This window comes from Ixodes scapularis, unplaced genomic scaffold (genome assembly GCF_016920785.2).
Source record: "Ixodes scapularis isolate PalLabHiFi unplaced genomic scaffold, ASM1692078v2 PGA_scaffold1__304_contigs__length_218370807, whole genome shotgun sequence".
In the NCBI taxonomy this organism is placed as follows: domain Eukaryota; kingdom Metazoa; phylum Arthropoda; class Arachnida; order Ixodida; family Ixodidae; genus Ixodes; species Ixodes scapularis.
Window position 1 is genome coordinate 14,920,016 of NW_024609846.1, and position 24,281 is coordinate 14,944,296.

At 44.2% G+C, this 24,281-nt stretch overlaps 1 protein-coding gene across 1 annotated transcript in view; it reads right to left on the bottom strand.

Annotated features, from left to right (window-relative positions):
• The window catches only part of LOC8025741 (glutathione hydrolase-like YwrD proenzyme), a 48,046-nt gene that overhangs the window by 18,551 nt on the left and 5,214 nt on the right, over positions 1–24,281 (bottom strand). The window contains exon 3 of the mRNA XM_040212025.1: positions 3,668–3,818. Within this exon, the coding sequence (XP_040067959.1) occupies positions 3,668–3,818 (151 nt within the window). The remainder of the gene's footprint in view (positions 1–3,667; positions 3,819–24,281) is intronic.

Sequence of the window (24,281 nt, forward strand, 5' to 3'; positions counted from 1 at the left end):
TAATACATGTGTATGGTATACACGCTTTTAGTTTGAAATATATATTTTATGTAATTTTTAGAGACGCGCGTTGCTGTAGCGCCCCCAACACGTCCGGTCATCGCTTTTGTGAAACGATATAATCGTAGACGATTTCGACAGACTAGAAAACAAATTGTGCCTATTGTAGATAAATAGGGAACTACAGTTGCTCTATGTCTCTTTATAACATTACATTCAGCTGTCCTTAATTTCTTTGTTGCATTTCAAAATATTCCGAAGATTAGCACGAAGATTGCAGCAAACGTTAGCATTACAGTATTACCGGCATCATGGTATAGTATTTGTTTTGACTGAGACTAATTAGTTCAGAAAATAAACACCTCTTTGGAAAAAAAACATATAATAGGTAGCACCTTTTCTTACGGACTCAGCGTCTTAAAAAAGAATTCAAATTAAGTTTTCTTTAGTCTGTTTTGTAAAAAGTAGTCACATATTTTAAGCTGGTGCTGACAGGAGTCCCAAAATATTGTCGTCTCGGACAGATCTCAATATCTGTGAGACCGATATTTTTGCTTGGCTAATTTAAATGGGCATAAAAAATGTCTGTGACCTGACGAAATTTCCAAAATATATTTGAAAGGTTATGAAGAGTGGTTTTCAATTATTTTTGCTACTCATAACCCAAGTTTAGAAAGGCTTTCAGTACTTTTTAACTTGTTTTCAGCGATAGTAGCAGCATTCTATATATATATATACATGTGTGTGTGTGTGTTGGTTATCATTCATTTAAACATCATAGACCAATATCGCTTACTGCTCCATTAAGTAAGTTGCTGCAGAATATATTGTATCGAAAAGGTTGTGCAGTTCTCTTAACCATTCAAGAGTGTTTTGTCAACTAAGAGGACTAGAGAATCACTATCTATTGTATCATCTTTTTAATGTTTCATGAGTAGAGGGGAAATCACTGCGATTTGTTTAGATCTCTCAAAGGCTTTCGGCTGCGTGCCTCTTGCTCAGCGTGCCCAAATATTGCCACCATTGATGGTAATTCTCTGGAATAATATAAATAAATTTTAAGAACTGTAAGCGTATGTTTGAGAGTTCGCCAGAAATTTGCTTCGTGGTTTCTTTTATTATTATGTTATATGAACTATATATAAGAAATGAGGTCAAGTGTTCCTGTTCGCTTGTCCACACATGACTGCTTGCGGTACTCATATGTGTCTTGCCATGAAGACCAGGTGCCGTCATTTTCCTTTTTTGAGTTAGTGCAGAAGCGGTAAAGGTAATTATTAAAATAAAATTAGCGCCGACATTACAGTGCTGTTTGTTTCCACCCACGGAAAGAAAAAAGTTACCCTATTAGTTTACGCCTCCGGTAAAAGGCGAGACAGCACAGCGCTCTGTACTGCCTCGCCTTTACTTAATCCGTGTGGCGTTGCGCTGTTTTACCCCTAATCATTTACGAACCTTCTAGCCGCAACAAAGCTTCCCGCTATTAATTTAAAGTATTGAAAAAGTTCGTTAATATAAATACCTCGGCTTCCCCATATCCGCTTGGCTAAACTGGAGCATACATATCAACAACCTTTGCTCCACTGCCAAGACGAAGTTGTTTTTTTAACATAACCATAGATACGCCCCCTCCCCCCCCCCCCCCACACACACACACCCGCTCAAGAAAAGTATTTGATGGCAATACGTTAGAACGATTAAACCTGAGGGCATGCCGCCGTCGTATAAAATCGTTTGAGTGTGTGCTGGGATAAAAAAACTTCTCAAATTATCGCAGAGTTAAATCAGTACGGAATATGCTTACACCGCAGAATATACTGTTTTTTTTTTCATCGCCGAAAAATACCGTGTTTAAGAATCACGCTTATGCCAAAAAATGTATGTTACATTTTTTTTTTAAATTCGTGTTACAGCTATAAACGGCTCGCCTACCAAGGCTTCTTAGAAATGGCCGTTAAAGCCAGAATCTAATAGATAAAATAAAGAGTTATAGTTATATTCATCTTAATTCTTCCTCAGATCTATTGCCGATTTGACGCTCTGACAACATAAATAATAGACAACGACGACATTAATGTTTTCGAAAAGCGTTCTTAGCAGGTGTACAGTAAACGTTAGCTAACCCTCCGATTACGATTAATTTCGCTTACTTGTGTTTCCGTTCGTCTTGTGAAACACTAAATTTTTTACCTGCATTTCCACGCAAGCGAGGGATGTGCATATTCCGTGTGTTACCCTGACGACGTGTGCTGACGTTGGTCTTCCGGTACTACAGTTGCTTGTTATTTGCTGCTTGTGAGGTGCGCTTGAATGTTACTGATTTTTGTTTTCTATCTATGTGCACATTAATTCAGTCCTGTAACTCCCTCAAAAATACCAACACCATAAACAAATTAATAAAAGGAAGGGTTTCGTGCCGTCTCAATTCCCACTTTACCATCAGATGAAAGCTCAGATCTTTGATGAAAACAACCCTACCGAAAATACCAGTATAAACTGGGAGATGGAACAGAATATATGACTGGATTTCTTGCGGAAAACGTGAAATCTATTTTGCAGACAATTTAGGGAAGCAATAGAGTAACCACTACTCGCCGATGGCAGATGTGATTAAGGCTGTAAGGTCAGGTAAATAGACAAATATACACAAACAGGCTGCAGCCAATAACCACTTGAAGTGTGAACATGTTAAACGAGTGACCCTACAACGTCTTAAGGTGTCAGCCTGAAGCAGGAAGAATCATGCGATTTCCAGCCTCAGATAGTTTTGTTCAATCTTTCCTTCAAAGTAAAATAACAAGGAATAATAAGCTGACTATATCTTTATGTGTTCAAACGGAAATCCGGATCGGAGAGCCAATTTAATTACTGTGCTAATCAACAATCAGCATCTTTTGATAAAATTATGAAGAATTTGATTGATTTTAAGATAAAACTTGAAAACATTGAATAGAAAAGCTTCCGCTTTTCTATTAAATGTTTGTTTTGTCTACAGGTTGGAAGCGGATCCTGAATTTCGCCTTCGAGTCAACCTGTCCCAATACTCCATTAGTATTCGAGTGTTCTCCCTCACACCGGGAAGAGTTCAGTGAATTGTGCAGCCCCAAAAAATTGAGTGCAGTGGCAAATAAAACTTACAGGACAACACTTAAGACCGCTTACGTGTAGGAATACGAAATCATTCGTATACGTAACGTATTCCTACAAGCTGCGCGTCCCGCTATCATCCGCAGAGTCCGGCCGGGCAGCCTCTGTGGATGCCCGCCGGCCCGGCTCTGAGAGCGGAGGGGTGCGGCGGCGCGTGGGCCGAGCGCTAAGAGTGCCCTCCTCTTTGGGGTGGCGTTTCTCGGAACTATACGGTGCGTCGTAGTCAATCCGTCTCGTCGCACCTTAAGAGCCGTTCCGCGGAGGGAATTTTTCCGCCATTTTCTCGCGGTTACAAACAACACCGGCTCCACTGCATGCGACAGCAAACCTATCGCATTGGAATGACGGCGACAAACCAATCTGATCTCGCGAGTGTGATGCAACGCCAGATATTGAGAGTAAAAGTGGCAGGCCGTGTTTGTGCCAACAAAACAATGCTTCCGATATGGTATTCTTTACATTATCAGTGCCAGAACCACTCTGCCAAAATAATATGCGGAAGCCCTTTAACTTTGCCCACCTTGCCGCTTCCAAAATGTTTGACGATTTCGAACCAGGCCTTTACAGCTCCTGGAACAGTTGCTTGAAGGCCTTTGCACTCTGGCTTCAGTTTTCCATCTTTCATCCCCGACAGAAAACGATCCCGAGTCAACAGAGCCGGACTTCTTCCACTTAACAAAGGAATAGAAAGAATGCAATACACGTTTAACAAATGTAAGCATTTTCTAGGGCTGAGCGTCGATTAAATATTTTAACCCGATTGATCGCCAACTTTTAATCCCATAATTTGTGTCGTTCATTTTTATCCATAATAGTTCGAAAAAGTGGAAATAAAATGTTTTGCCTTTGCTCAGTATGTGCTAAACGGCGCACTGAAACAATATTAGATTTTAAACCAAACTCCAAGTGTAGTTGAGGGCAGTCAAAAGTCACCCACACACAAAATTATAACCTCAGCCGTAGAAGCAGAGGAACGTTAATGTTCTCCGGCAATGGCGAATTCCCTTGATTGTTCCCAACAGTCCTCCTGCTCTAAACGGACACTCGCGAGGCTTTGAAGTGGCTGGCATACGTATAACCTTATCCACTTGTCTGGAGTAACAAACCTCACCTTTCCTCTTTTCTTTAGGTAAAAAGTTCTCCTAAAAGCTTGCCTTCATACAGGAGCATTCGTCCAGGTCTGCTGGGTGAAAGCATTGCATTTTTTTTTGTTTTTCTGTTAGTCAAAGTTTAACCTATTAACTGGTCAAACAATGACTCGCGATTATATCATTATTTGATTAATCGAATCGTTCATTGATTACGTGTCCAAACCTAACCTTTATATAGATAAATACCCAGAAATATTCTGCGCTAAAGCATAAATCTGGGAAGATTTGTAATTGTTTTTTTTTTTAACCTATATATTCAAATTATGGCGTTTTCGCGTTCAGGACACCAGCCATTAAGCCGTAGTTCTTAATCTTCAATATTGGCCAATCTCGCGAAAGCTTGGCTAATGAACAAAAACAAAGTCTTGTAACGGTTTTAGATAAAACCTGCGGTGAAACTCTTGATAATCAATGGTCCTTAGCACAAGCTACAAGACGTAGCGCAATAAGTCTAATGAAAACAATGGCGTAATCCCAAATATTAAAATCGGGTTCTTGTGGCTTACCACATATATGAACTACGTGGCTAAAGATATTAATTCCTCCATATTCCTCACCTTGCACGCTACCGGTAAATGGGAATATAAAATTGCTTAGCGCATTAGCAGTAAAAACTTTGCAACTCCGTTCGATTGAATTTGAGTCACTTCGTTGGCTCGCACCACGTGACAGGAAGAGTAAAATATCACTCTTGAGAGAGGTGTGTAGCCTGAGGTTGCATTACTACTAATTCAAAAATGTAAGCATTTTCTAAGCACTTTTTTTTTGGAGTGGTTAGGATTGTTTTTTTCTGCTTGGTTGAGCTTCTAGGGCACGACTCAGTGCGCTTAAAAATTATGTTTCAGATTTTAGACCAATCAAATGGCTCTCCGAAAGGTTCTGCTCTGATTTTTTTTTTTTATTTTCTTAAGCTGAAGCGCAGCAAAATAGGCTTTTGGACATTATGCAGTAAATATTTCATCGCTCTTGAGAAACCTTAATGTTTTAGAAACCACCCACCAGCAGCTAAAACTCATTGAATATGAAATTCGACTGCAGCTTGTGTTTCGTTTAAATACCAGACTAACTCCCGTGTAGACAACGAAACCTAGTGTTTACACTACCTTAGAAGGTACGTCTGTAGAAAATGCATGTAGCTCTAAATTGTTAGTCTGGTTCGGTTCAACGTTTTCTGGGATTTGTTTGAGGTAAAGAGTAATCGCGGTTTTAACATATCATTCGCAATGTTTTTGTTTTTTTTGTGTGTGTTTTTTTGTGGTGGGACGAATATTGCCTTTTTTATTGCTGTTAAATTATTTAAATCACTTAATTTCTACATTCGTTTTCTTTTATATACATGATTTCTTTTTGCATTGGTTTTTTCTTCGTGTAATTCAGGTTTTTTTTTTGCTCTGATCGATAGTTACACTGACTGTACGTATCAAGTAATGCCCTAAATTGGGCATTTGAGATACCGTGAATAAATGAAGAAATAAATTAATTTTATGAACAGGTTATTTTGTTTTTTGTTGTTTGTGCTGGTGTGGCTGTTTTATGTTGAGTTTATTTTGGGTGTCTTCAAACGAGCTAAGTCTGTTTTTGCTTTTGATTCCTTGGATGTTGCAGGCCGTTCGCCGTCTGCCGAATTGGAAGGCTGCAGACACCTCTTCCTTTCAGAAGTTTTTCCCCTGCAGCCTGCGGCAGTGTCTGATCTAAACAAAATGATTAATTTATCGCATAACCTATTAGTTGATGGCTCTAAAATTTAAATAACCATTCTTGCCAGTGCCGTGCACAGATGGCACATGTAGTAAACCACAACCGAACACATTTATGTCTCCTCAGGCGAGCTTATTTTTATCACCTTTAAAACGAACCTTTCACTGAACCTGGTTAAAAATATCGTCATTGATTATGTCTTAGGAGCGGCTAAGTAGGAAAGAACGAACGTAAAAAAACAAAAATATGATAAAATGCGAAATTAAAGGGACGCCTTCAGTGTGATGTTGTCGGTGTCACGTGACCTCATCACGTGGACCGCGTAACGGGAAGCAACGTTCGCCTGCAAGTATAGCATACCTACGTGGGATTTTTCATGAAAGATAGGCAACCACTTCAGTGTTTAATTTTACTAAAAAAATAGCAAATAATGTTAACAAACACATTACAGACATGTGCAATGCAGACCGGTGAAAAGCATTACTTCCCCAACCTTTTGGTGATCCTTTCATGTTTCTCCACAAGTTACATACATATTGCCTGCACTTGTGAGCTGCCGTTTATTGTAAAACCTTGAACACAGCTACAACATCTTTAGAACGCTTAAATACACCAGACCTTTACAACTTATAGCCTATAGATCGGTGTTATGGTTTTGTGGAAGGAAAAACGTGAAGGACGAAGTCACGGGTGCGAAAGAGGTGCGTGAAGAGCACGAGCCGCGACGTTCGGCAGCCGCTGCAAGGATCTGACCGGCTGTGTCCCGGTATCGACGACCTGAACCAGAACCCGCCGCTACGCACGGTGTGAAGGGAACAGCGGAGGCATGAGGATCTACGCCACCTCAACACCGTCCCTGGACTGAGCGGCTACAGAAGCCAGGAACCGAGCCTCGTCACCACATATGCCGGTGAATCTCCAGGACGATCCCAAGCAGCACGTTGTGAATGGGCCATCGCTGGCAAGTGTACTATGGCCAACCAGATTTTCGATGGCCCAAGCTTGGCCAAAGTGCTCGGCAATAGCAGTGTTTTCGTCCTCGTCTGGTGACTTGCCATTCACTTTAGGCCAGTCGCTGGCCATTCACTTAAGGCCAGTGACTGGCCATTCACTTTAGGCCAGTGACTGGTCATTCACCTTTGTCCAGTGGCTAGCCATTCACTTTAGGCCAGAGACTGGCCATTCACCTGTGGCCATGACTGGCCATTCATATTTGGGCAGTGACTGGCCATTCACTTTAGGCCAGTGACTTGCCATTCACCTAAGGCCAGTCACTTTCGGCCAGCCACTGGCCATTCACGTTTGGCCAGCCACTAGCCATTGAATTCCGGCCAGTCACTGGCCGAAAGTGGCTGTAGTTATACACTTAATACATAATTTATCACAGACCGCCAGAAAATTTGGGTGTTGCTCAGAAGACTGTCAAGAGTTTCGGGAGGTCAAGTTTGAGAACTCAACCCCAGAAACTTTTACATAGTAATGACACGCGAAGCTGATGCAAGGCTGCTCAATATTTATTGGACTTTTTGAGTACTAAGTTTTACGACGCTGGTTGCGACCACCATTCCAGTCGTCGTGGGTTCAGGGATGGTATGTTGTCCCACCATTAAGATCCCCCGGTAGTGCAGCAGTAAAAAAAAATAAAAAGAAGTAACTTTAGGTGAAGGGACAGTGCAACAATAGAGAGTTTTAGTACATCGTTCCGATACATCCGATAGCCCCGATAACGGTACTATGGATGCCGAAGGGGGGCGGTAGCGGCGTATCGGGTATCGTTATCGGAGTCATGGGAGCGATCTACTAAAACTCTCTACTGTTCGGTTACAATACTTTTCACTTTACACAAGCTTACTGGCACTAATGGGAAAGAGAAGCCTTGAGTACACAGTAAAAGTTTTTACACACTTAAGGGTGTAAATCAGTTTGTCCCTGGGCTAACACCCTTATGGCGTTCAGGCAAGCACCCTTCATGAAGGGTGCTTGCTAACACCCTTGGTAAAGGGTGCTTGGCATGAAGTGAGCACCTGCTGGGGTGGCCCAGTGGATGCTGGGCCACCCCAGCCAATCTGGCGCCGGGAGGGTGTCATGCGACGTTTTGGTTATGTGGGGTACAAGGTCACATGACGCTCTCTCGACGCTGGATTGGCTGGTAGCGTCCGCCGCGCTCGGACGAAGGGTGAAATGAAGTATAGACCCCAGTGAACATGTCATTGGAATTTGTCCAATACACATATCAGAACTTGTAAATTGTACAAAAATCATATATGGTATTGCATATTCTTATATTATTATTACGTGATTAAAGCTTATCATGTTTACTGAACACATTTACACTTTTTTCACTTAGAGGGATTGCCACATCACCACATATGAGGCATGTGATAAAGAAATATTGAGTCACATTAAACACAACTCACTTCATGAAGTAATACAAAAGAGCTCCTTGCAAGCCACATCATAACCCCGTAGGCAATTGGGAAGTGCTACGGCACCCCCCTTTCTCGAACTCTGAGTGAACAAGCAATGGCCCCAAGCATCGCACTGCATGGCTGAACCATTGTGAACATCATGGTCTGCCACAAACGAAGCATGTAAAGCTTTCCTGTTGGGAGATCAAGTGACATGTTTTGTTTGTCTCAGAGGATTGCAGGCAACCCACGCTTCGCTTATCACTTGTCTCCTATGCGCATCTGGCTCAACACACAAATCGCGCATTGTACCAAACGGTCTAAGAACACGGAAAGGAAGGACTCTCCTTATTCTCGGACCCTCGTTCGTGCAACGGGAAACAGTCATTCTCCCCCTAGAAGATTAGCCCGTCGCTCAAAACTCGAACAAAAGTTGCTTTCCCCACCCCGTTCAGACCGAAGCTGACAGTGTTGTGGAAGCTACGTGCTCCTTGGGCCAGCCCACGTGGGCCAGCCACACGCTCGTCACGCCACGGGTACTTCGAACGGCTCGGTTGTAACGCGCTGACGCTATTGACACCACCACAACGCTGCCAGCGCCACCAAGGGCAAAGCTGATAACCACGCCTGCCTTGCTACTCCACGAACGCGGGGAATCTTTTCTTTCTGGTTTTGTTTGCGCCGGATATCCCATGACGCATCGCGCTCTCCGTTCGCTTCTCTTCGAGCGCTTGCTCGAGTGCACCGTTTGGAACAAAAAATATAACCAGTCGTTGAAAATACAAACGTGCGATTATCATTTACGGTTATTATCACTCATACTTGATTCACTTCCGAACGAAATTTGAATATTTGAATTTTTGTTTCCGTACCCCTTTAAAGAACACAACTGTGATGATGATTTAATTAATGATGATGATGAAATAATTTTGACTAAAGAGAGTGACCACAAGGGTATACTGAAAGAATCACTAACAATGATGAAACCTAGAAATCTATTAGTGCCTTCCCTGTGTTTTGCCATTGAGTGGAAGAAGTTTCTTGGCCTATATTTTTGTTAGAAACAAGTGTGATGCGTCTGTCCTTTTAAATCTTAATGTTGTGCATATTTTTTATTTCCTAGGTTGAAAGTTCAAGGCATTCCTTGTTGTTTGTTCAATCACATTTACCCAAATGTTAGTAGGTTGCTTTTTTATGTTTACTGCCCTTGGGTATGTCAGGGGTTGTGAACAGTAAAACGCTGTGAGGCACAGGAAGGAATTCCCTTTGTAAAGTGGTGGCAAGCAGAAGAGAAATTGTAAAGACTGACTTCATGTCTTCCCCTACGTTTTCTTTTCTGGGTCGCCTATTCATTTTTGCCCATTAATACTCAGCTGTGTTTGATACTTCTCTGCGTTTGTGTCATCCTTCAGAGAACCCGTCTTTAATAAATTATTTGTTTGCCTGTTTGGCTAGCTTGCACCCTCGTTTTTGTTTATTAATAAATGACTGTAGGATTCAACTGTAGGATGACTGCAGGATTCAAGCGCCGTGTTAATGCATACTAATAAATAGCAGCATAGTTTTATTGAGTAGTGCTGATGATTAGACTAGTTAGTAGCCAATTATTGAAAAGAAATCATGAAGAATATGGGAACAGAGGATATGAACACAACACAGCGCTGTGTTGATCTCCTCCTTCTTGTCCGTGTCATTCACATTCCATGTTTTTAATAACACATTTATTAATAATTTTCTGCATGGTATCATCTGTATAGGGGTTCGCTGGAACGACCCATGTGCTATTGCATTCATTTTAGGGCAGCTCCCCCTTCCTAATGGTGCCATCGTTCAGGAAGTGCAAGGCGGGTGTCACTCTCACTCTTGTGGTTCAGCTACCCAGGTTCCTATAGGTTTCAAGCTGCTAGCCAAACTGAGTCAGACCTTCCAGCCCTGCAGGAAATGTCAATTGCACTCTTTTAGACGTAGACACCCACATTTTGCGTGTACATGAAAGAAGCTCCAACAGAGAGGAAACAAAATGATGGGCCTTTTTTTAATGCATCCTTTTCTTTTGCTGAGAACATACATAAACGTTACACGCTATTGTACATTCAGTGGTGCGGCTTAATTTAGGAAGAGCACCTTTTTTCATATAACTTTTATATAAAGAAAAATCTCAATATAATGGGTCGGGCATAAATGGTTGCTATGAACTGCCCTATACATTTACACCATACCTGATATAACCAAAAGAGTAGAGTAGGGTAGGGCTGCACTGCACCAATTACGACTTTGTAACCAATTAATGGTTGGCATTTATTTGTTTATTACTATTGGCTATTATTCTTGGACAGAAAGAATAACCGGGCGAGTTGGTGCGGTGGTAGTCTTTGAACGCCATCAAATATTCAGGTTTGACATTAGTTAATTTTTTCCGCCTTTTTTCATGTTTTTGCTTTTTCTAGCTGCTCTGATTTTTGTAAGGGCTTTCGCCACTACTAATAAACGTGACATCTAAACTCCTTTTATTTTTTGCATCACACAATCGTAAACTTAAAAAGTGTGCCGGTTCGGTAAACGCGAAGAGACCTAATTTCCGAGGGTGAAACCTCTAAAAACAACGGACAACTAAAAGAAACAAACAACACAGGGCGTTGTTTGTCCTTTGTTTTTAGCGCGTTTACCCTCGGAAATATGACGAAGAGACCGCGCGTGTCAACGCACAGGCATTAGCATATGCAAAAAATCATGCTGCATGCTCGCTGTTGTAACGTTTTTCTCGCTCCCGCTTTATGAAACAAATCGGTGGCTAGCGGCTGTTAGGCCAAGACGTCAGAACTAGCGTGACCTGTGATTAACACTTTGGGACGGCGACTGAATGCTTGAACTGCCGTCAGACGGCACTTGAACGCTCCGCACAAGCGTCGTCGGACGAGCGCCGCACGACGGCGCCCAGAACATGCCCACGGTTCCGCCGCGCGGGAATCTTTCTCACACTGCGGAGTGAGCCACAGATTTTGAAGAAGATACGCTCTTTTCAAATAACGAAATAACACAGGGCAGAAGCATAATTAGAATCAAGCATAGCTTAGCAAGCGCACGGTACACGACAAAGTTTGAAACCGCAGCCCACTTCGCAGAAACAAAAGAAAGTTGCTAACCGGCGTTTGCACGAGTCGTGCATGGGCGGTTCTGAACTTACGGGCGTTGGCAAGAGGCAGCGTCTCTCAGCTCTCAGTCACCGATTGTTATTCTTGAACACGGTATTTGTAAGGTAGATATTTAAAATATCCACTAAAACGGCTAAAACGTAAAAAAAAGGAAATTTCCGAAGCCTCTGGAACTTCAACAATCATTCAACCGAGCCCAACGGAAGTTGATTGCGATAGCGATGGTCTTGCGCAGCCTTTAAGAGTCTCTTTTCCTTTTTATTTATTGTTAATTTTTTAAGAACGATACCAAGTGTCATGCCACGCTTAGGTGTGCATGACTGGTAGGTGTGCTATCAGTGGTTTTCAGAAGCGAGCTCAAGTGGTCACGAGGGTGAGGTTGATAGCGGATGGAACAGGCTGATAAAGAGCGGGAAAAAGCGTTTTTGGGTAGGTTGGATCCGGGCGTGGTGACGGAAGGTTGTATCTCGACACGACGGGAAGGAATAAATCATCTGAAGCTATTTGGACAAGTGTCTTCACTGGCGCAGTCGACAAAACGGAAAAGAATCGCGAGGAAACGCAGCATTCAAGCATACGTCGAAATGCCCACATCGGACCACCGGCCCACGGATCAGGACACCCGCGGAAACGCCAACTGAAGGGTTCACGCCGCAGAAAGTGGAAACCCGGCAAGCAACCCCGTGAAACTTCAACCAAACCGCCCATGCTGCAAAAAGTGGAAGCTGGGGATCTTTCGGCGAAACGTCACCGAAGCGCCTTCTTGAAAGTGGAGACTTCAACCGAGGCATCTACGCTGGAAAAAAAAAAAAAAAAAAACTGTGCAACGGCGACAGCTGACTGAGCAACGGCGACAGCCAGGAGACAAGGAAGAACTGCAAGGTGAACAGAGCGGCTGCCTACGAAACGTCACAGCCTGACTGAGCAACGGCGACAGCCAGGAGACAAGGAAGAACTGCAAAATCAAAAGAAGGGGGAGGGGCGGGGACAACGACTTGAAGAGGAGCAACGCGCAAGTGGTGAAGTGAAGAGGGCTGGTGAGGGGACATCTCGGGGTCGCATCTTGTTAGGACAGTGAACAGTACTCGCGAGTAGCACCTGAGGAACCCACCACGGCCGGAGCAACTGGTAGCAGAGTGTCCGAAAGCCTGGAGTGCAGCCTGCCGCCCGATTGGAGAGCGTCTGTGAAGGTAAGAGGCATTGAGTGGTGATTGAGGGTGTGGCTGATGATAACTCGTGCAAAGGCTAAAGCAGAACAAAAAATGAGTGACGACGATCTAGACGGGAAGGGGGCTGTCGGTGGGGCATTGGGGGACGAGAGAATGGACCCCCAATGACGTTAATTCCTGGACGGGAGAATGGACCCCCCCAGTGACGTTAAATCAAGGCGCAGAAAAATATCTCCTGGACCTGAGGAGGCAGATGATGAGTCTAGCAAAAATAGCGGACGAACGAGCACAGGGACAGCAACGGGCATATGCCACAGAGTACAACCTAAGGGCAGTGCCAAAGTCATTTCAAAAAGGAGAAGCGGTGCTAATGTTAAACACAGAAGCTACAAGCAAAATGGAGGCCAGGTGGGTGGGTCCGATAACGATTGTTGAACGGAAAAGGGACAACAGCTACGTTGTTGAGCTAAAGGGAGGACAGAGGAAGTGGGTACATGCAAACAAGTTGCGTCCCTACTATGCAAGAACAAACGCTGTGGGGGTGATTTTTGAAGATAGGAACTTTGGGAGCGTGGAGGAGACCCCATGTGACGAAAAAAAAGATAGCACGGTATGTCAGACGGGTATCCAGCTGACGAACTTGAGTGAGGGACAGAGGCAACAGGTACTCAACTTGATAAAAGAACGGAAAGCGGCATTTTCAAATACGCCAGGAAGGAGCGCGGTTGGACGGCACAAAATAACGCTGATCGAAAATGCTACAATGAAAAGGATCTATCCCTACCGGGTCCCCATGAAACTTCGAGAAGAAGTAGATTGTCAGATACAACAATTGATAGGTTGGGGTCTGATCTACCCAACAGAGTCCAGTTTTGCACATCCGGTTGTATGTGTCGCTAAGAAGGACGGGAAAGTTAGGTTGTGTATAGATTATAGACAATTAAACTCGGTAACTGAAACGGACGTCTTTCCAATGCAAAACGTAAAAGAACTGTTGTGGTGCGTAGCAAAAGCCCAATTCATCTCTCGTCTTGGACCTAACCAGAGGGTACTGGCAAATCAAAAGGGAAAAAAAGTCTCAGCACTGTACCGCGTTCGTAACCGATCAAGGCGAGTACGCGTGGACTGTAATGCCATATGGGCTTAAAAATTCAGCAGCGACGTTCCAAAGAACGATGAACGAGGTGTTAAGACCTTATGCAATGTATGCCTGCGCATACATTGATGACATCGCAGTTTTTTCTAGCAGTTGGCAAGAACATGTGGAACAGCTTGGCAAGGTGCTAGCCACATTAGAAGCTTGCGGGCTTACAATCAACCTGGCGAAATGTCGGTTCGGACAAGGCAGAGTAAAGTACCTAGGCCATGAAATAGGCTCTGGATTTCACGCACCAGACTCAGAAAGGGTTGCCGCGATTCAGAACTTAAGACGGCCAGAGAACAAAAACAGTTGAGGAGTCTCTTAGGATTGATTAACTATTATCGAGATTATATTGAAGGGTATTCAGAGATAGTGCTTCCACTGACAGTGTTGACGAGAAAGCAAGTACCGAATGCACTCCTATGGGGTGAAAAAGAACAAGACTCGTTTGAAACGGTGATGAGGAAATTGATAGAACTGCCGAAACTTGCAGCCCCATCGTTGACGCGGAGGTTTATTTTGTCGACAGACGCGTCGGAGAAAGCGGTCGCCGCATGCTTATCGCAGAAGAGCGACGGCGGGAAAGAACTGCCAGTTGCGTTCTTGAGCCGAAAGTTGATTGAGACACAGAGTAGGTGGTCAACAATCGAGAGAGAAGCATTTGCAATTGTATGGGCACTAGAACAGTTGGAAACTTGGTTGTTCGGATCGGAAATTTTGGTTCGCTCTGATCACAATCCATTGCGGTACGTAGGAACGTCGTCGCCAAACAGCGCACGATTAACACGCTGGGCATTGTCCCTGCAAAAGTATAATTTGCAGATAGAACATGTGAAGGGGACCAAAAATGTGCCGGCAGACGCCCTATCTCGACTGGGTCGGGCCTGAGCAAATTGGGGGTGTAGCGAGACGAAACAGTCGGGTTAACCAGTCCACACCTCTATCGTCACTCAATGCGCCTTGCTGAAAAAAAAAAAGAGTGCAAAGTGACGCGGTTTTTGTAACCATCGTTCATTTTTCCCGGCATTCGGGTCTCTGCTACGATATGTATTGTATTTGTGGAAAAAAAAAAGTGTAAAGCAATTTTGTTTTTGTAACTATTGTTTATTTTCCCGTCATTCGGGTGCCTTCTACTATGTATTGTAATTTGTGTTCATGCAAGGTATGTAGGCCTTTGTGATTATAAGGTGTAAAGAAAAAAAAAAGGGTTTCAGATGAAGGATAGACATGTCATGCCACGCTTAGGTGTGCATGACTGGTAGGTGTGCTATCAGTGGTTATCAGAAGCGAGCTCAAGTGGTCACGAGGGTGAGGTTGATAGCGGATGGAACAGGCTGATAAAGAGCGGGAAAAAGTGTTTTTGGGTAGGTTGGATCCGGGCGTGGTGACGGAAGGTTGTATCTCGACACGACGGGAAGGAATAAATCATCTGAAGCTATTTGGACAAGTGTCTTCACTCCAAGCAAAATATTATTATATTTGTAACAATAAGAATGTCACTAAAATAATAATGTAAAATATTACAAAAAGTGAGTAAATCTTAGGTTTTATTTAAACTTCAGGTTGTTTCTTTTTTTGTGTAAACCGAAACCGAAACTAACTTAAGTAACGTTTCCTTCGTCGTAATTGTTTGCGTGTGTATGTGTGTGTGTGTGCATGCCCGTGCGTGTGTTGGTGCGCGCGCGTGTGGATACGTCCCCGTGCATGCGCGTGTGCGTTTCTGGTTGTGCGTGCGTGTGCCTCTGCGCGCGGGCGTGGGATTGCGCGTGTGCATGCGTGTGTACGTGCGTGCGCGCGTATATGTGTGCGACTGCGAGCGCGCAGGCGTCTGTTTGTGCGTTCCATTGCACTGCGCCCGCAAGAAGAACAATTGGATGTCCTTGGACACTGTTAAAACACTAACTTATTGATTATTATTATTATTATTGTTGTTGTTATTATTGAAACATAGCCCTGAGACTTTGGACACAAGGCCCTAAACTTCTCTATAGCTGGCTGTAGCTGTACCTATAAATTTTTAAGGCCGACCATGCAAAGCTACAGGGGGTGATAGCCTCCCATTGAACTTCCCATTGACGACCACAGGCAATTTTTTGTGGGATGTCTCGGACTGGTTTATTATGGGATTTGCCTCTTTGTGTGTGTGAGTTTTTGTGCATGTCACGATATTCTCAAATGAATATTTTACTGGGGTTGACATGGTCATGGGACAGGTTCTAGCAGCATGTCATGAATATTTGTCAAACATTTTCACAATAATTTGATTTCATGTTGCCAGATATAAACTCGAGACTAACTGATTTTCTTACTGTACACTTCCATCAATAAATATTTGTAAAAAATGCTAGTATAGAGCATTTCACCCTACTTTCCGATTTCTGAGCATGGAGTGATTTGTAAGAAAATTAAATATAAACTCATATATAAAATTTTGTTTGCAAATATAAAAATTGTATGCAAAAGAGGCACTTTATTATCAGCTATTTGCATGAATTACAACTGACATTATAAGAAACTAGACTGCTAACAACTGTTGCTTTTCAAGCAGAAATCTTACCTGTACATTATGTACAGAGCCATGTATAAGCTTTTCAAAACCATTTCACATTATTTATTTAGCACCCTCCTCTACACCCTTCTCACATTCTCCACTAAATGTAGGGTGTAACACGAAACAGCAAATTTTCGGTAAAATATGAGGTTGTATTCCTACTTTTTAGGGTGTTAAAAGGGTGTAGCCGAGGGTGTAAGTTGCTACAACACCCCTGTTACACCCTTACACCACAAGGTGTAAAAACTTTTACTGTGTAGTACGGCCGAGCATCACTGGCGTCAACCACCACGATACTGTCGATAGCGTCACGGCGTTGCCCACCACCCGCCAACAACCTCGTTGTTAACAACAAAACCAGCGTCCTGCACATCTAGGTCGAGATGTTCATTTTCTTTTTCTTTTACGTGTGGTTCGATTTTGAACGTTTCCGTTGTGGTATTAACCGAAGCTGTTAGCTTTCCTTGGATCAGAAAATCAGTATCCTAGCACCTAATTAGAACATCACTGAGACTAGCTTAAGTTTAATCAATATATGAGGGACGTCTTGTTTCGGCTCTTCCAAAACACAAATCCTGAAATATCCAATCTTATCCTATTCAAGCACAAGCTGATCGGGGTGCGTGGCTAGCGTGGCGGTTTACTAAGCTGAGTGTATTTGATTGATTGATAACTTTTTATTTAAGACATAACTGTACAGAGATGTCCCAGGCGACATGGCAAAAGGCATAAATGCCTGACGGGGCCATGCCACCCTTTTGGCAGCAACGGTAGCAAAACAAATAAATAAGGAATGACACAATTTCACTCCAAACTAAGAATCTATACAAAACAAAACAAATACATCACAAAACATGACGTGAAAGGTCAATTTCTACTTATCATTCCAAGCATTTTGCTTAAAACACATACGGTTTTATTCCCCTATGAGTAGGTATTCTTTTACAATATTTTTATATTGATAGAGTGATCGTACGCACTCCAATGAAGCTAAAATATATGGGTATTGGTTTAAATAGTCTGGTATCAAAAAACTCAACCTCTGGTCTCCATAATTCGTTCGCGAACGCGATTTTATTTATATATGACGCCTTAAATTATACGGGCTATCTTTCGCGTGGTACTTAGCATAGAACACCAATTTATCGAGCTGAAATTGCCGCCAAATTTCAAGTGATAGTTTATATTGATGTAGATTTCTTACGTTGAGTATTTGATATGTCCTAAAATATGGTGTGGCACTTTTAAGAAGTTGTATGTTACCTATTGCTCGCAATACTCGCTTTTGTATGGATACAATATTGTCTAGATTTGTTTGGGATGTCGTTGACCACACTAAAAGGCAGAAACTTATGCGGGATTGCACAAGAGCGAAATAAATTTAACGTTTCACTTTTGTTGGAAGATAATATCTTAATCTATTTAAGACACCAACAGCTCGACAAAGACTTGTTCTCAAAGAATCAATATGTGGCGTCCATGATAGATTTTCATGGAATAAAACCCCCAAGAATCGAATGGTTGAAGATGGTTCAATATAAGAGTCCTGGAATTTTAATTGCAAATTGGAAGGTGGTATCGTTCCTTTTGGTCTAAACAGTAAGTACTTTGTTTTTTCTATGTTTAAATAAAGTTTATTAGATCTAAGCCATAAGTCTAATCCCCGCAACCACTGTTTTGCCTTTCCAAAGAGGTCGTCGATGTCCGAGGCAGAAAAGAAAATATTTGTGTCATCTGCATATAGGACTATATTTGAACTGCCATGTATGTTTACAATGTCATTAATATATAACAAAAATAATATAGGACCAAGAATAGACCCCTGAGGAACCCCATACTTTATGTACTGAACGTCTGACTTTACTCCATTTACTACTGTATATTGCGTTCTTGTAGTGAGGTAACTATTAATCAGTGATAAGGAAATACCGCGTATTCCGCAAAACGGAAGTTTCTGTAAAAGTATTTCATGGTGAACGCAATCAAAAGCCTTCTTGAGATCTAGAAATATACCAAGCGTGTATAATTTTTGTTCTATGTTCTCGAGAATTTGTTCTTTAATTCCAAGAAGTGCAACTTCTGGCGATTTATTTTTCTGAAAACCAAATTGTTCTTTTACTAAAATGCTATTGAAGGTCAAAAACTTAACGAGTCTTTTATTTGTAATATGTTCGGCTATCTTTGCAAAAACTGAAAGTACAGAAATAGGTCTATAGTTGTTTAAGTCACTAACTGGGCCACCTTTGTGTATAACCGTCACACGTGCATGCTTCATTTTGTCTGGAAATACACCCGTAGATAACATGAGGTTACAAACGTGCGCGAGTGGAATACTGATTCTGTCGCAAACGGCTTTTAACGGTTTTGGTTTAATGTCGTCTGGCCCGGAGGCGCAATCATTTTTTAATGCTAGAATTAACTCCATTATTTCACACTGGTCTGTTGGATATAGAAAGAGGGAATTAACACAGTTTGCCGAAATTAACTGCTCGCATGGTATTTCTGCACAGTTATTTAAAGGAGCACCAACAGTCACAAAATGCACATTGAACAAATTTGCTATTTGTTTATCCGTCAGCGCCTCATTGTAATATTGAACTTTTCTTGCCGAGGTATTTTTAGAAAGGATCTCGTTTACTGTTTGCCATATCATTCGGGGATCTCCCATAACCTCTGAAAAATTGTTCATATAATATTCGCATTTTGCTTTTTTAATATCAGAGTTTAGTTTATTTCGGACTTTTTTAAATATGCAAAGGTCAATTTCGCTTCTCGTTTTTAGAAATATTTAAAATAGCTTATTGCGGTTTTTAATTCTTGCATATAATTCATGAGATATCCATGGTTTTCGAGTTTTCTTATGTTTTTTTCGTGTCTTTAGGGGAAAAGAGGTTTTTAAGGTAGAGAAGGGGGCTTATGGCCGGTATACAGGTACACTGGCAGGGTAACGGAGGGTGCGTCTTCCTGGAAAGGGGAGCATGTGCGCCCGATGCACCCGACTACAACTTTTTTTTTTTCTTCGAGTGCAGTTGGGAAATAGATATGTGGAGCGCTAACCGAAAAATCGCGGATATGGCATTCGCGCTAAGAGTGCCGCGCAGCGACAGAGCGGTATTGTTAGCGCGAAGATGACGTCGGCGCTGCTTTCGTATTTTATTTTCATAGAACAACGACGGGCACAATATTATCCCACTTCTAGTAATGTTCCAAATGAACATATCGCACGGCAGTGCTAGTTAAGACAATAGCCTTTCAAGTCTAACGAAAAAAAACTGAATAAAACAATGATCGCTTGGTTGCGCTACAGTGTTCGCGCGATGCACGCACTAATATCCTGCCAACCACTCGCTCATGATGCTTCTCTCGCTGCCCGTCGTTATGCCAAAGTTTCGTCAACGCGATTAAAGTTTAGATTATGGGTGTCCCTGCGGCGAAACTGAAAATCAGCACTTTTGGCCGAACGCTTGTCGACCATGTTTATGTCCACTGCGGCCAAGCTGAGAATCAGCACTTCTGGCCAAACACTCGCCGGCCGTGTTTATGTTTCCGGCGGCCAAGCTGAAAATCAGCACTGCTGGCCAAACACTTGCCGGCCGTGTTTATGTCTCTGGCGGCCAAGCTGAAAATCAGCACTGCTGGCCAAACACTTGCCGGCCGTGTTTATGCCTCCGGCGGCCAAGCTGAAAATCAGCACCTGTTGCCAAACACTTGCCGGGCGTGTTTATGTCCCCGGCGGCCAAGCTGAAAATAAGCACTTCTGGCCAAACACTTGCGGCCGTGTTTATGTCCCCGGCGGCCAAGCTGAAAATCACCACTGCTGGCCAAACACTTGCCGGCCGTGTTTATGCCTCCGGCGGCCAAGCTGAAAATCAGCACCAGTGGCCAAACACTTGCCGGGCGTGTTTATGTCCCCGGCGGCCAAGCTGAAAATAAGCACTTCTGGCCAAACACTTGCGGCCGTGTTTATGTCCCCGGCGGCCAAGCTGAAAATCACCACTGCTGGCCAAACACTTGCCGGCCGTGTTTATGTCTCCGGCGGCCAAGCTGAAAATGAGCACTTTTGGCCAGGTGCTTGCCGGCAGTGTTTATGTGTCCGGCGGACAGGCTAAAAACAACTAGTTTGTGGCCGGACCCTTGCCGGCCTTGTTTATGCTTCCGGTGGCCAAGCACTTAAAGTGGCCAAGCTGTCCAGACACTGGCCAACCGTCGGCCGATCGAAATTCACTTTCTGGTGCTGCTTGGGATAGCCCCGTAGTTCGAACTGCTTATTTCTTTCTTGTGACTTTACTTGTAATCTTATTACATTTTTTTTTCTTCCGTACTGATATTTCTTTTGTGTGTTCAAATATATGCCCCGTTTTTTTTTCTAACTCTCTGCCTCCCGACCCTCTTCTTACGAACCCCGGACGAGCCTGTGACAATTTGGCGAGCCTTCCAGGATGGCGCGGCCCATTACATCCTAGTTCGTTTTCCGGGAGGTGAGAGAGGAGACGGAGATTTGTGACTGGTGCATTACCATGGAGCTCGATAGAATAATCGCGGCAGCTAAGGGGGGGAGGGGTAAGGCATACTGGGGACGAGTTAAAAAAATGGGTTGATGAGGAGAGAGCGCGTGGGAGAGCTGAGAGAGCTCAAGAGCGCGATAACGCTAGGGAGGACCGTGAGGCGGCTCAAAGAATGTTAGCGGCCGAAAGCGCTAAGTTGGATAAGGGACAAGAAGTCCTGCAGTTGAGGATTGCGGCTCGTGAAGGGCGAGGTGAAGGTGCCGCAAATTCGGAAAGCGGCCGCGGGGAAGAGTCAGGCCGAGGGAGTCACGGAAGTCCCCACAAACTGATTCCACAGTTCAATGAACGAAGGGACGATCTAGATGCCTATTTGCAGCGCTTCGAGCGTACCGCAACAGGGTTGGGTAGGAGAGGGGAGGAGTGGGCCACGACTTTAGGCTTATGTTTGACCGGAGAGGCGCTGACGGTGGTCGGCCGACTGACACCTGAAGATGCGCTAGACTACGCCAAGGTCAAGCTGGCGCTGTTCCAGCGATTTGGTTACACTACAGAAGGATACCGCGAAAGGTTTCGCGACGCCAAACCCGAGGACGGCGAAACGACGAGACAATTTGATGCTCGACTGGCAGGGTACTTTGATAGATGGCTCGAGATAGTGGGAGTTGAGAAAACGTTCGAATCACTGCGAGACAACATCCTAGTGGAACGATTTCTGTTGACATGCTCGAGCAAGCTGACGGTCTTCCTGAGAGAGCGCGACTGTCAGAGGTTGGATGACGTAGCAGCTAAAGCTGACCTCTTCTTGGAGGCCCAGGTGCAGCATAGCCCGGGTAAGCAAAAGCGAGACGAGGCGACAAACAGGCAAGACGCTGGAAACAAAGATAAACATGCAAGGAGTGGTCTCCGAAAGAGTATCCGCTGCTTCCTTTGTGGGAAGATTGGGCACAAGGCAGAAAACTGCAGAAGTAACGGCCAAGCTATGAGGTCACTGACATGTTGGAATTGCGGCCGTAATGGTCATAAGGCAGAGAACTGTAAGGGAAGGCAGAGCGAGAAACATCAGGCGTCGTGCTTGTACACGGTGCCAAAAGATAATTGCGAAAACGCCCATGATTCCTATGTCACCCTGGATAATGGTGACAAGATCCCGGTAGTGAATGCGGTCATGGGGAGAGCCCCGAAATTTCTGTCAGAGAACATGCCGGTAGTGGAAGGACGACTGGGAGAACACAAGATAACGGCGTTAAGGGACACCGGCTTCGACACCGTGGTTGTTCGCAAAGAACTAGTCCCTCAAGAGAACCTAAGTGGAAAGTCTAGTCCAGTGTTTTTATTAGATCGAACAGTTCGGTACCTGCCGGAGGCGGTTATTGTGATACGAACGCCCTACTACACGGGAAAGGCAACGGCGAAGTGCGTCAGTAACCCCCTATACGACTTGATACTGGGAAACATACCGCAAATGCGTGGGGCTAATGACCCTGACCCAGAATGGGAAAAGAACAATGAAGACAATCTCGGCGACTGCCTAGACAAGCCTAAGGAGAGATACGAAATGTGTTCGAACGACATCGGAGTCAACGTGGGCTGTCGCAGGGCAATGGAAGCAACCAAAAGCATCGACGAGCTACCGGATGAGAAACCAGCCGTAGCTGCGTCCGCGAGCGAAGGGAGAGAAGCTGGAAGACCAATAGGAAAACTAGAACGCCCTCTGAAAGTCGCGCAGGTGTCAGTAACCGACACAACAGCCGAGGAACTCGGAAAGCAGCAGAAAGAGGACGCTACTCTTACGAAGTGTTTCAACGATGTTGGGAAGACAACGAAGAAACACAATTCTACGACGAGGATTCAGTTTTTGCTGAAGAACGACCTCCTATACAGGAGCGTCGCATACTCATCCGGCAGAAGATTAGAACAACTGCTTCTCCCAAAAAGGTTCAGGGCCGCTTCTGTAACTATGGCACATGACAGCGCTATGTCCGGACACCAGGGGGCGAAGAACACCCTCAATCTGGTGGCGGAAGAATTCTTTCGGCCATGTATGCAAAGCGAAACCAAAAGGTACGTTCGTTCGTGTGACGCGTGCCAACGCACCGTACCCAAGGGCAAGGTGGGCAAGGCCCTCTTAGGAAGCATGCCAATCATCGAGACACCTTTTAAAAAAGTCGCGATAGATAGCATCGGTCCTATAGTGCCTGTCGCAAGCTCGAGGAATAGGTATATTCTCACAATGGTTGACATGGCCACGAGGTATCCTGACGCAGTAGCGTTGAAGAGCATTGGGTCCCGGCGGGTAGCCGAGGCGTTGGTTCAGATGTTCACGCGGTATGGAGTACCGGCAGAGATCCTTAGCGATCGCGGCACCAACTTTACCTCTGAGCTAATGAGAGAGGTAAGCCGACTTCTATCGATGAAGCAACTCTAAACCACTCCCTATCATCCCATCAGCAACGGCCTGGTCGAGAGGTTTAATGGCACCATCAAGCAGATGCTAAGGAGGATGTGCAAAGAAAGACCAAAGGATTGGGATAAATAACTCCCAGCTTTGCTTTTTCGCCTACAGAGAGGTGCCCCAGGCTAGTCTCAGGTTCTCGCCATTTGAACTGCTATACGGGAGAAGAGTACGAGGACCACTGGCCATCCTCAAGGAGTTGTGGTCGAACGAAGCCCTGAAGGAAGACATGAAGACGGCATATGGACACATCTCGGAGCTAAGGGAAAAACTAGAGGAAACATGCAAGTTGGCGCACGTATGCTGCATGAAGCAAGGGAGAAGGGATACTATAACAGGAAGAGCTGCAACCGAAATATGACGCAAGGAGAGCTGGCGCTCGTTCTGCTCCCCACCGATCTAAACAAGATGATTATGCAATGGAAGGGTCCCTTCCCCGTAGTCGCGAGAAAGAATGATGTGGATTACGAGTTGGACGTAGGAGGCAAGAAGAAGGGGTTTTCACATCAATATGCTGAAAAGATATGAAGAAAGACAAGGAAGTCAACAAGGTAGACAACATTGTAGTATGGCAATGGATTCTGAAGAGAAAGATTCAGTCGCAAGCGAGCTAAGTTTTGAAGATACTGAGGGAATTCCTACGCCAAGCTGGACGAGGCAGCAAGGATGGGAAGACGTTAACATAAACAAACACTTGGAATCCCAAAAGCTTGATGAGGTACGAGAGCTGATTGAGGACTTCATAGATATATTTTCGAATCTTCCAGGCAGGACGAGTCTGCTGACCTGTGACCTTCAACTGACCACGTCCCGACCAATACTTGTGAAGTAGTACCCACTGCCGCTGTCAGTTCAGGAAACAGTTGAGCAAGAAATCGACGAGATGTTGGAGCTGGACGTGATTGAG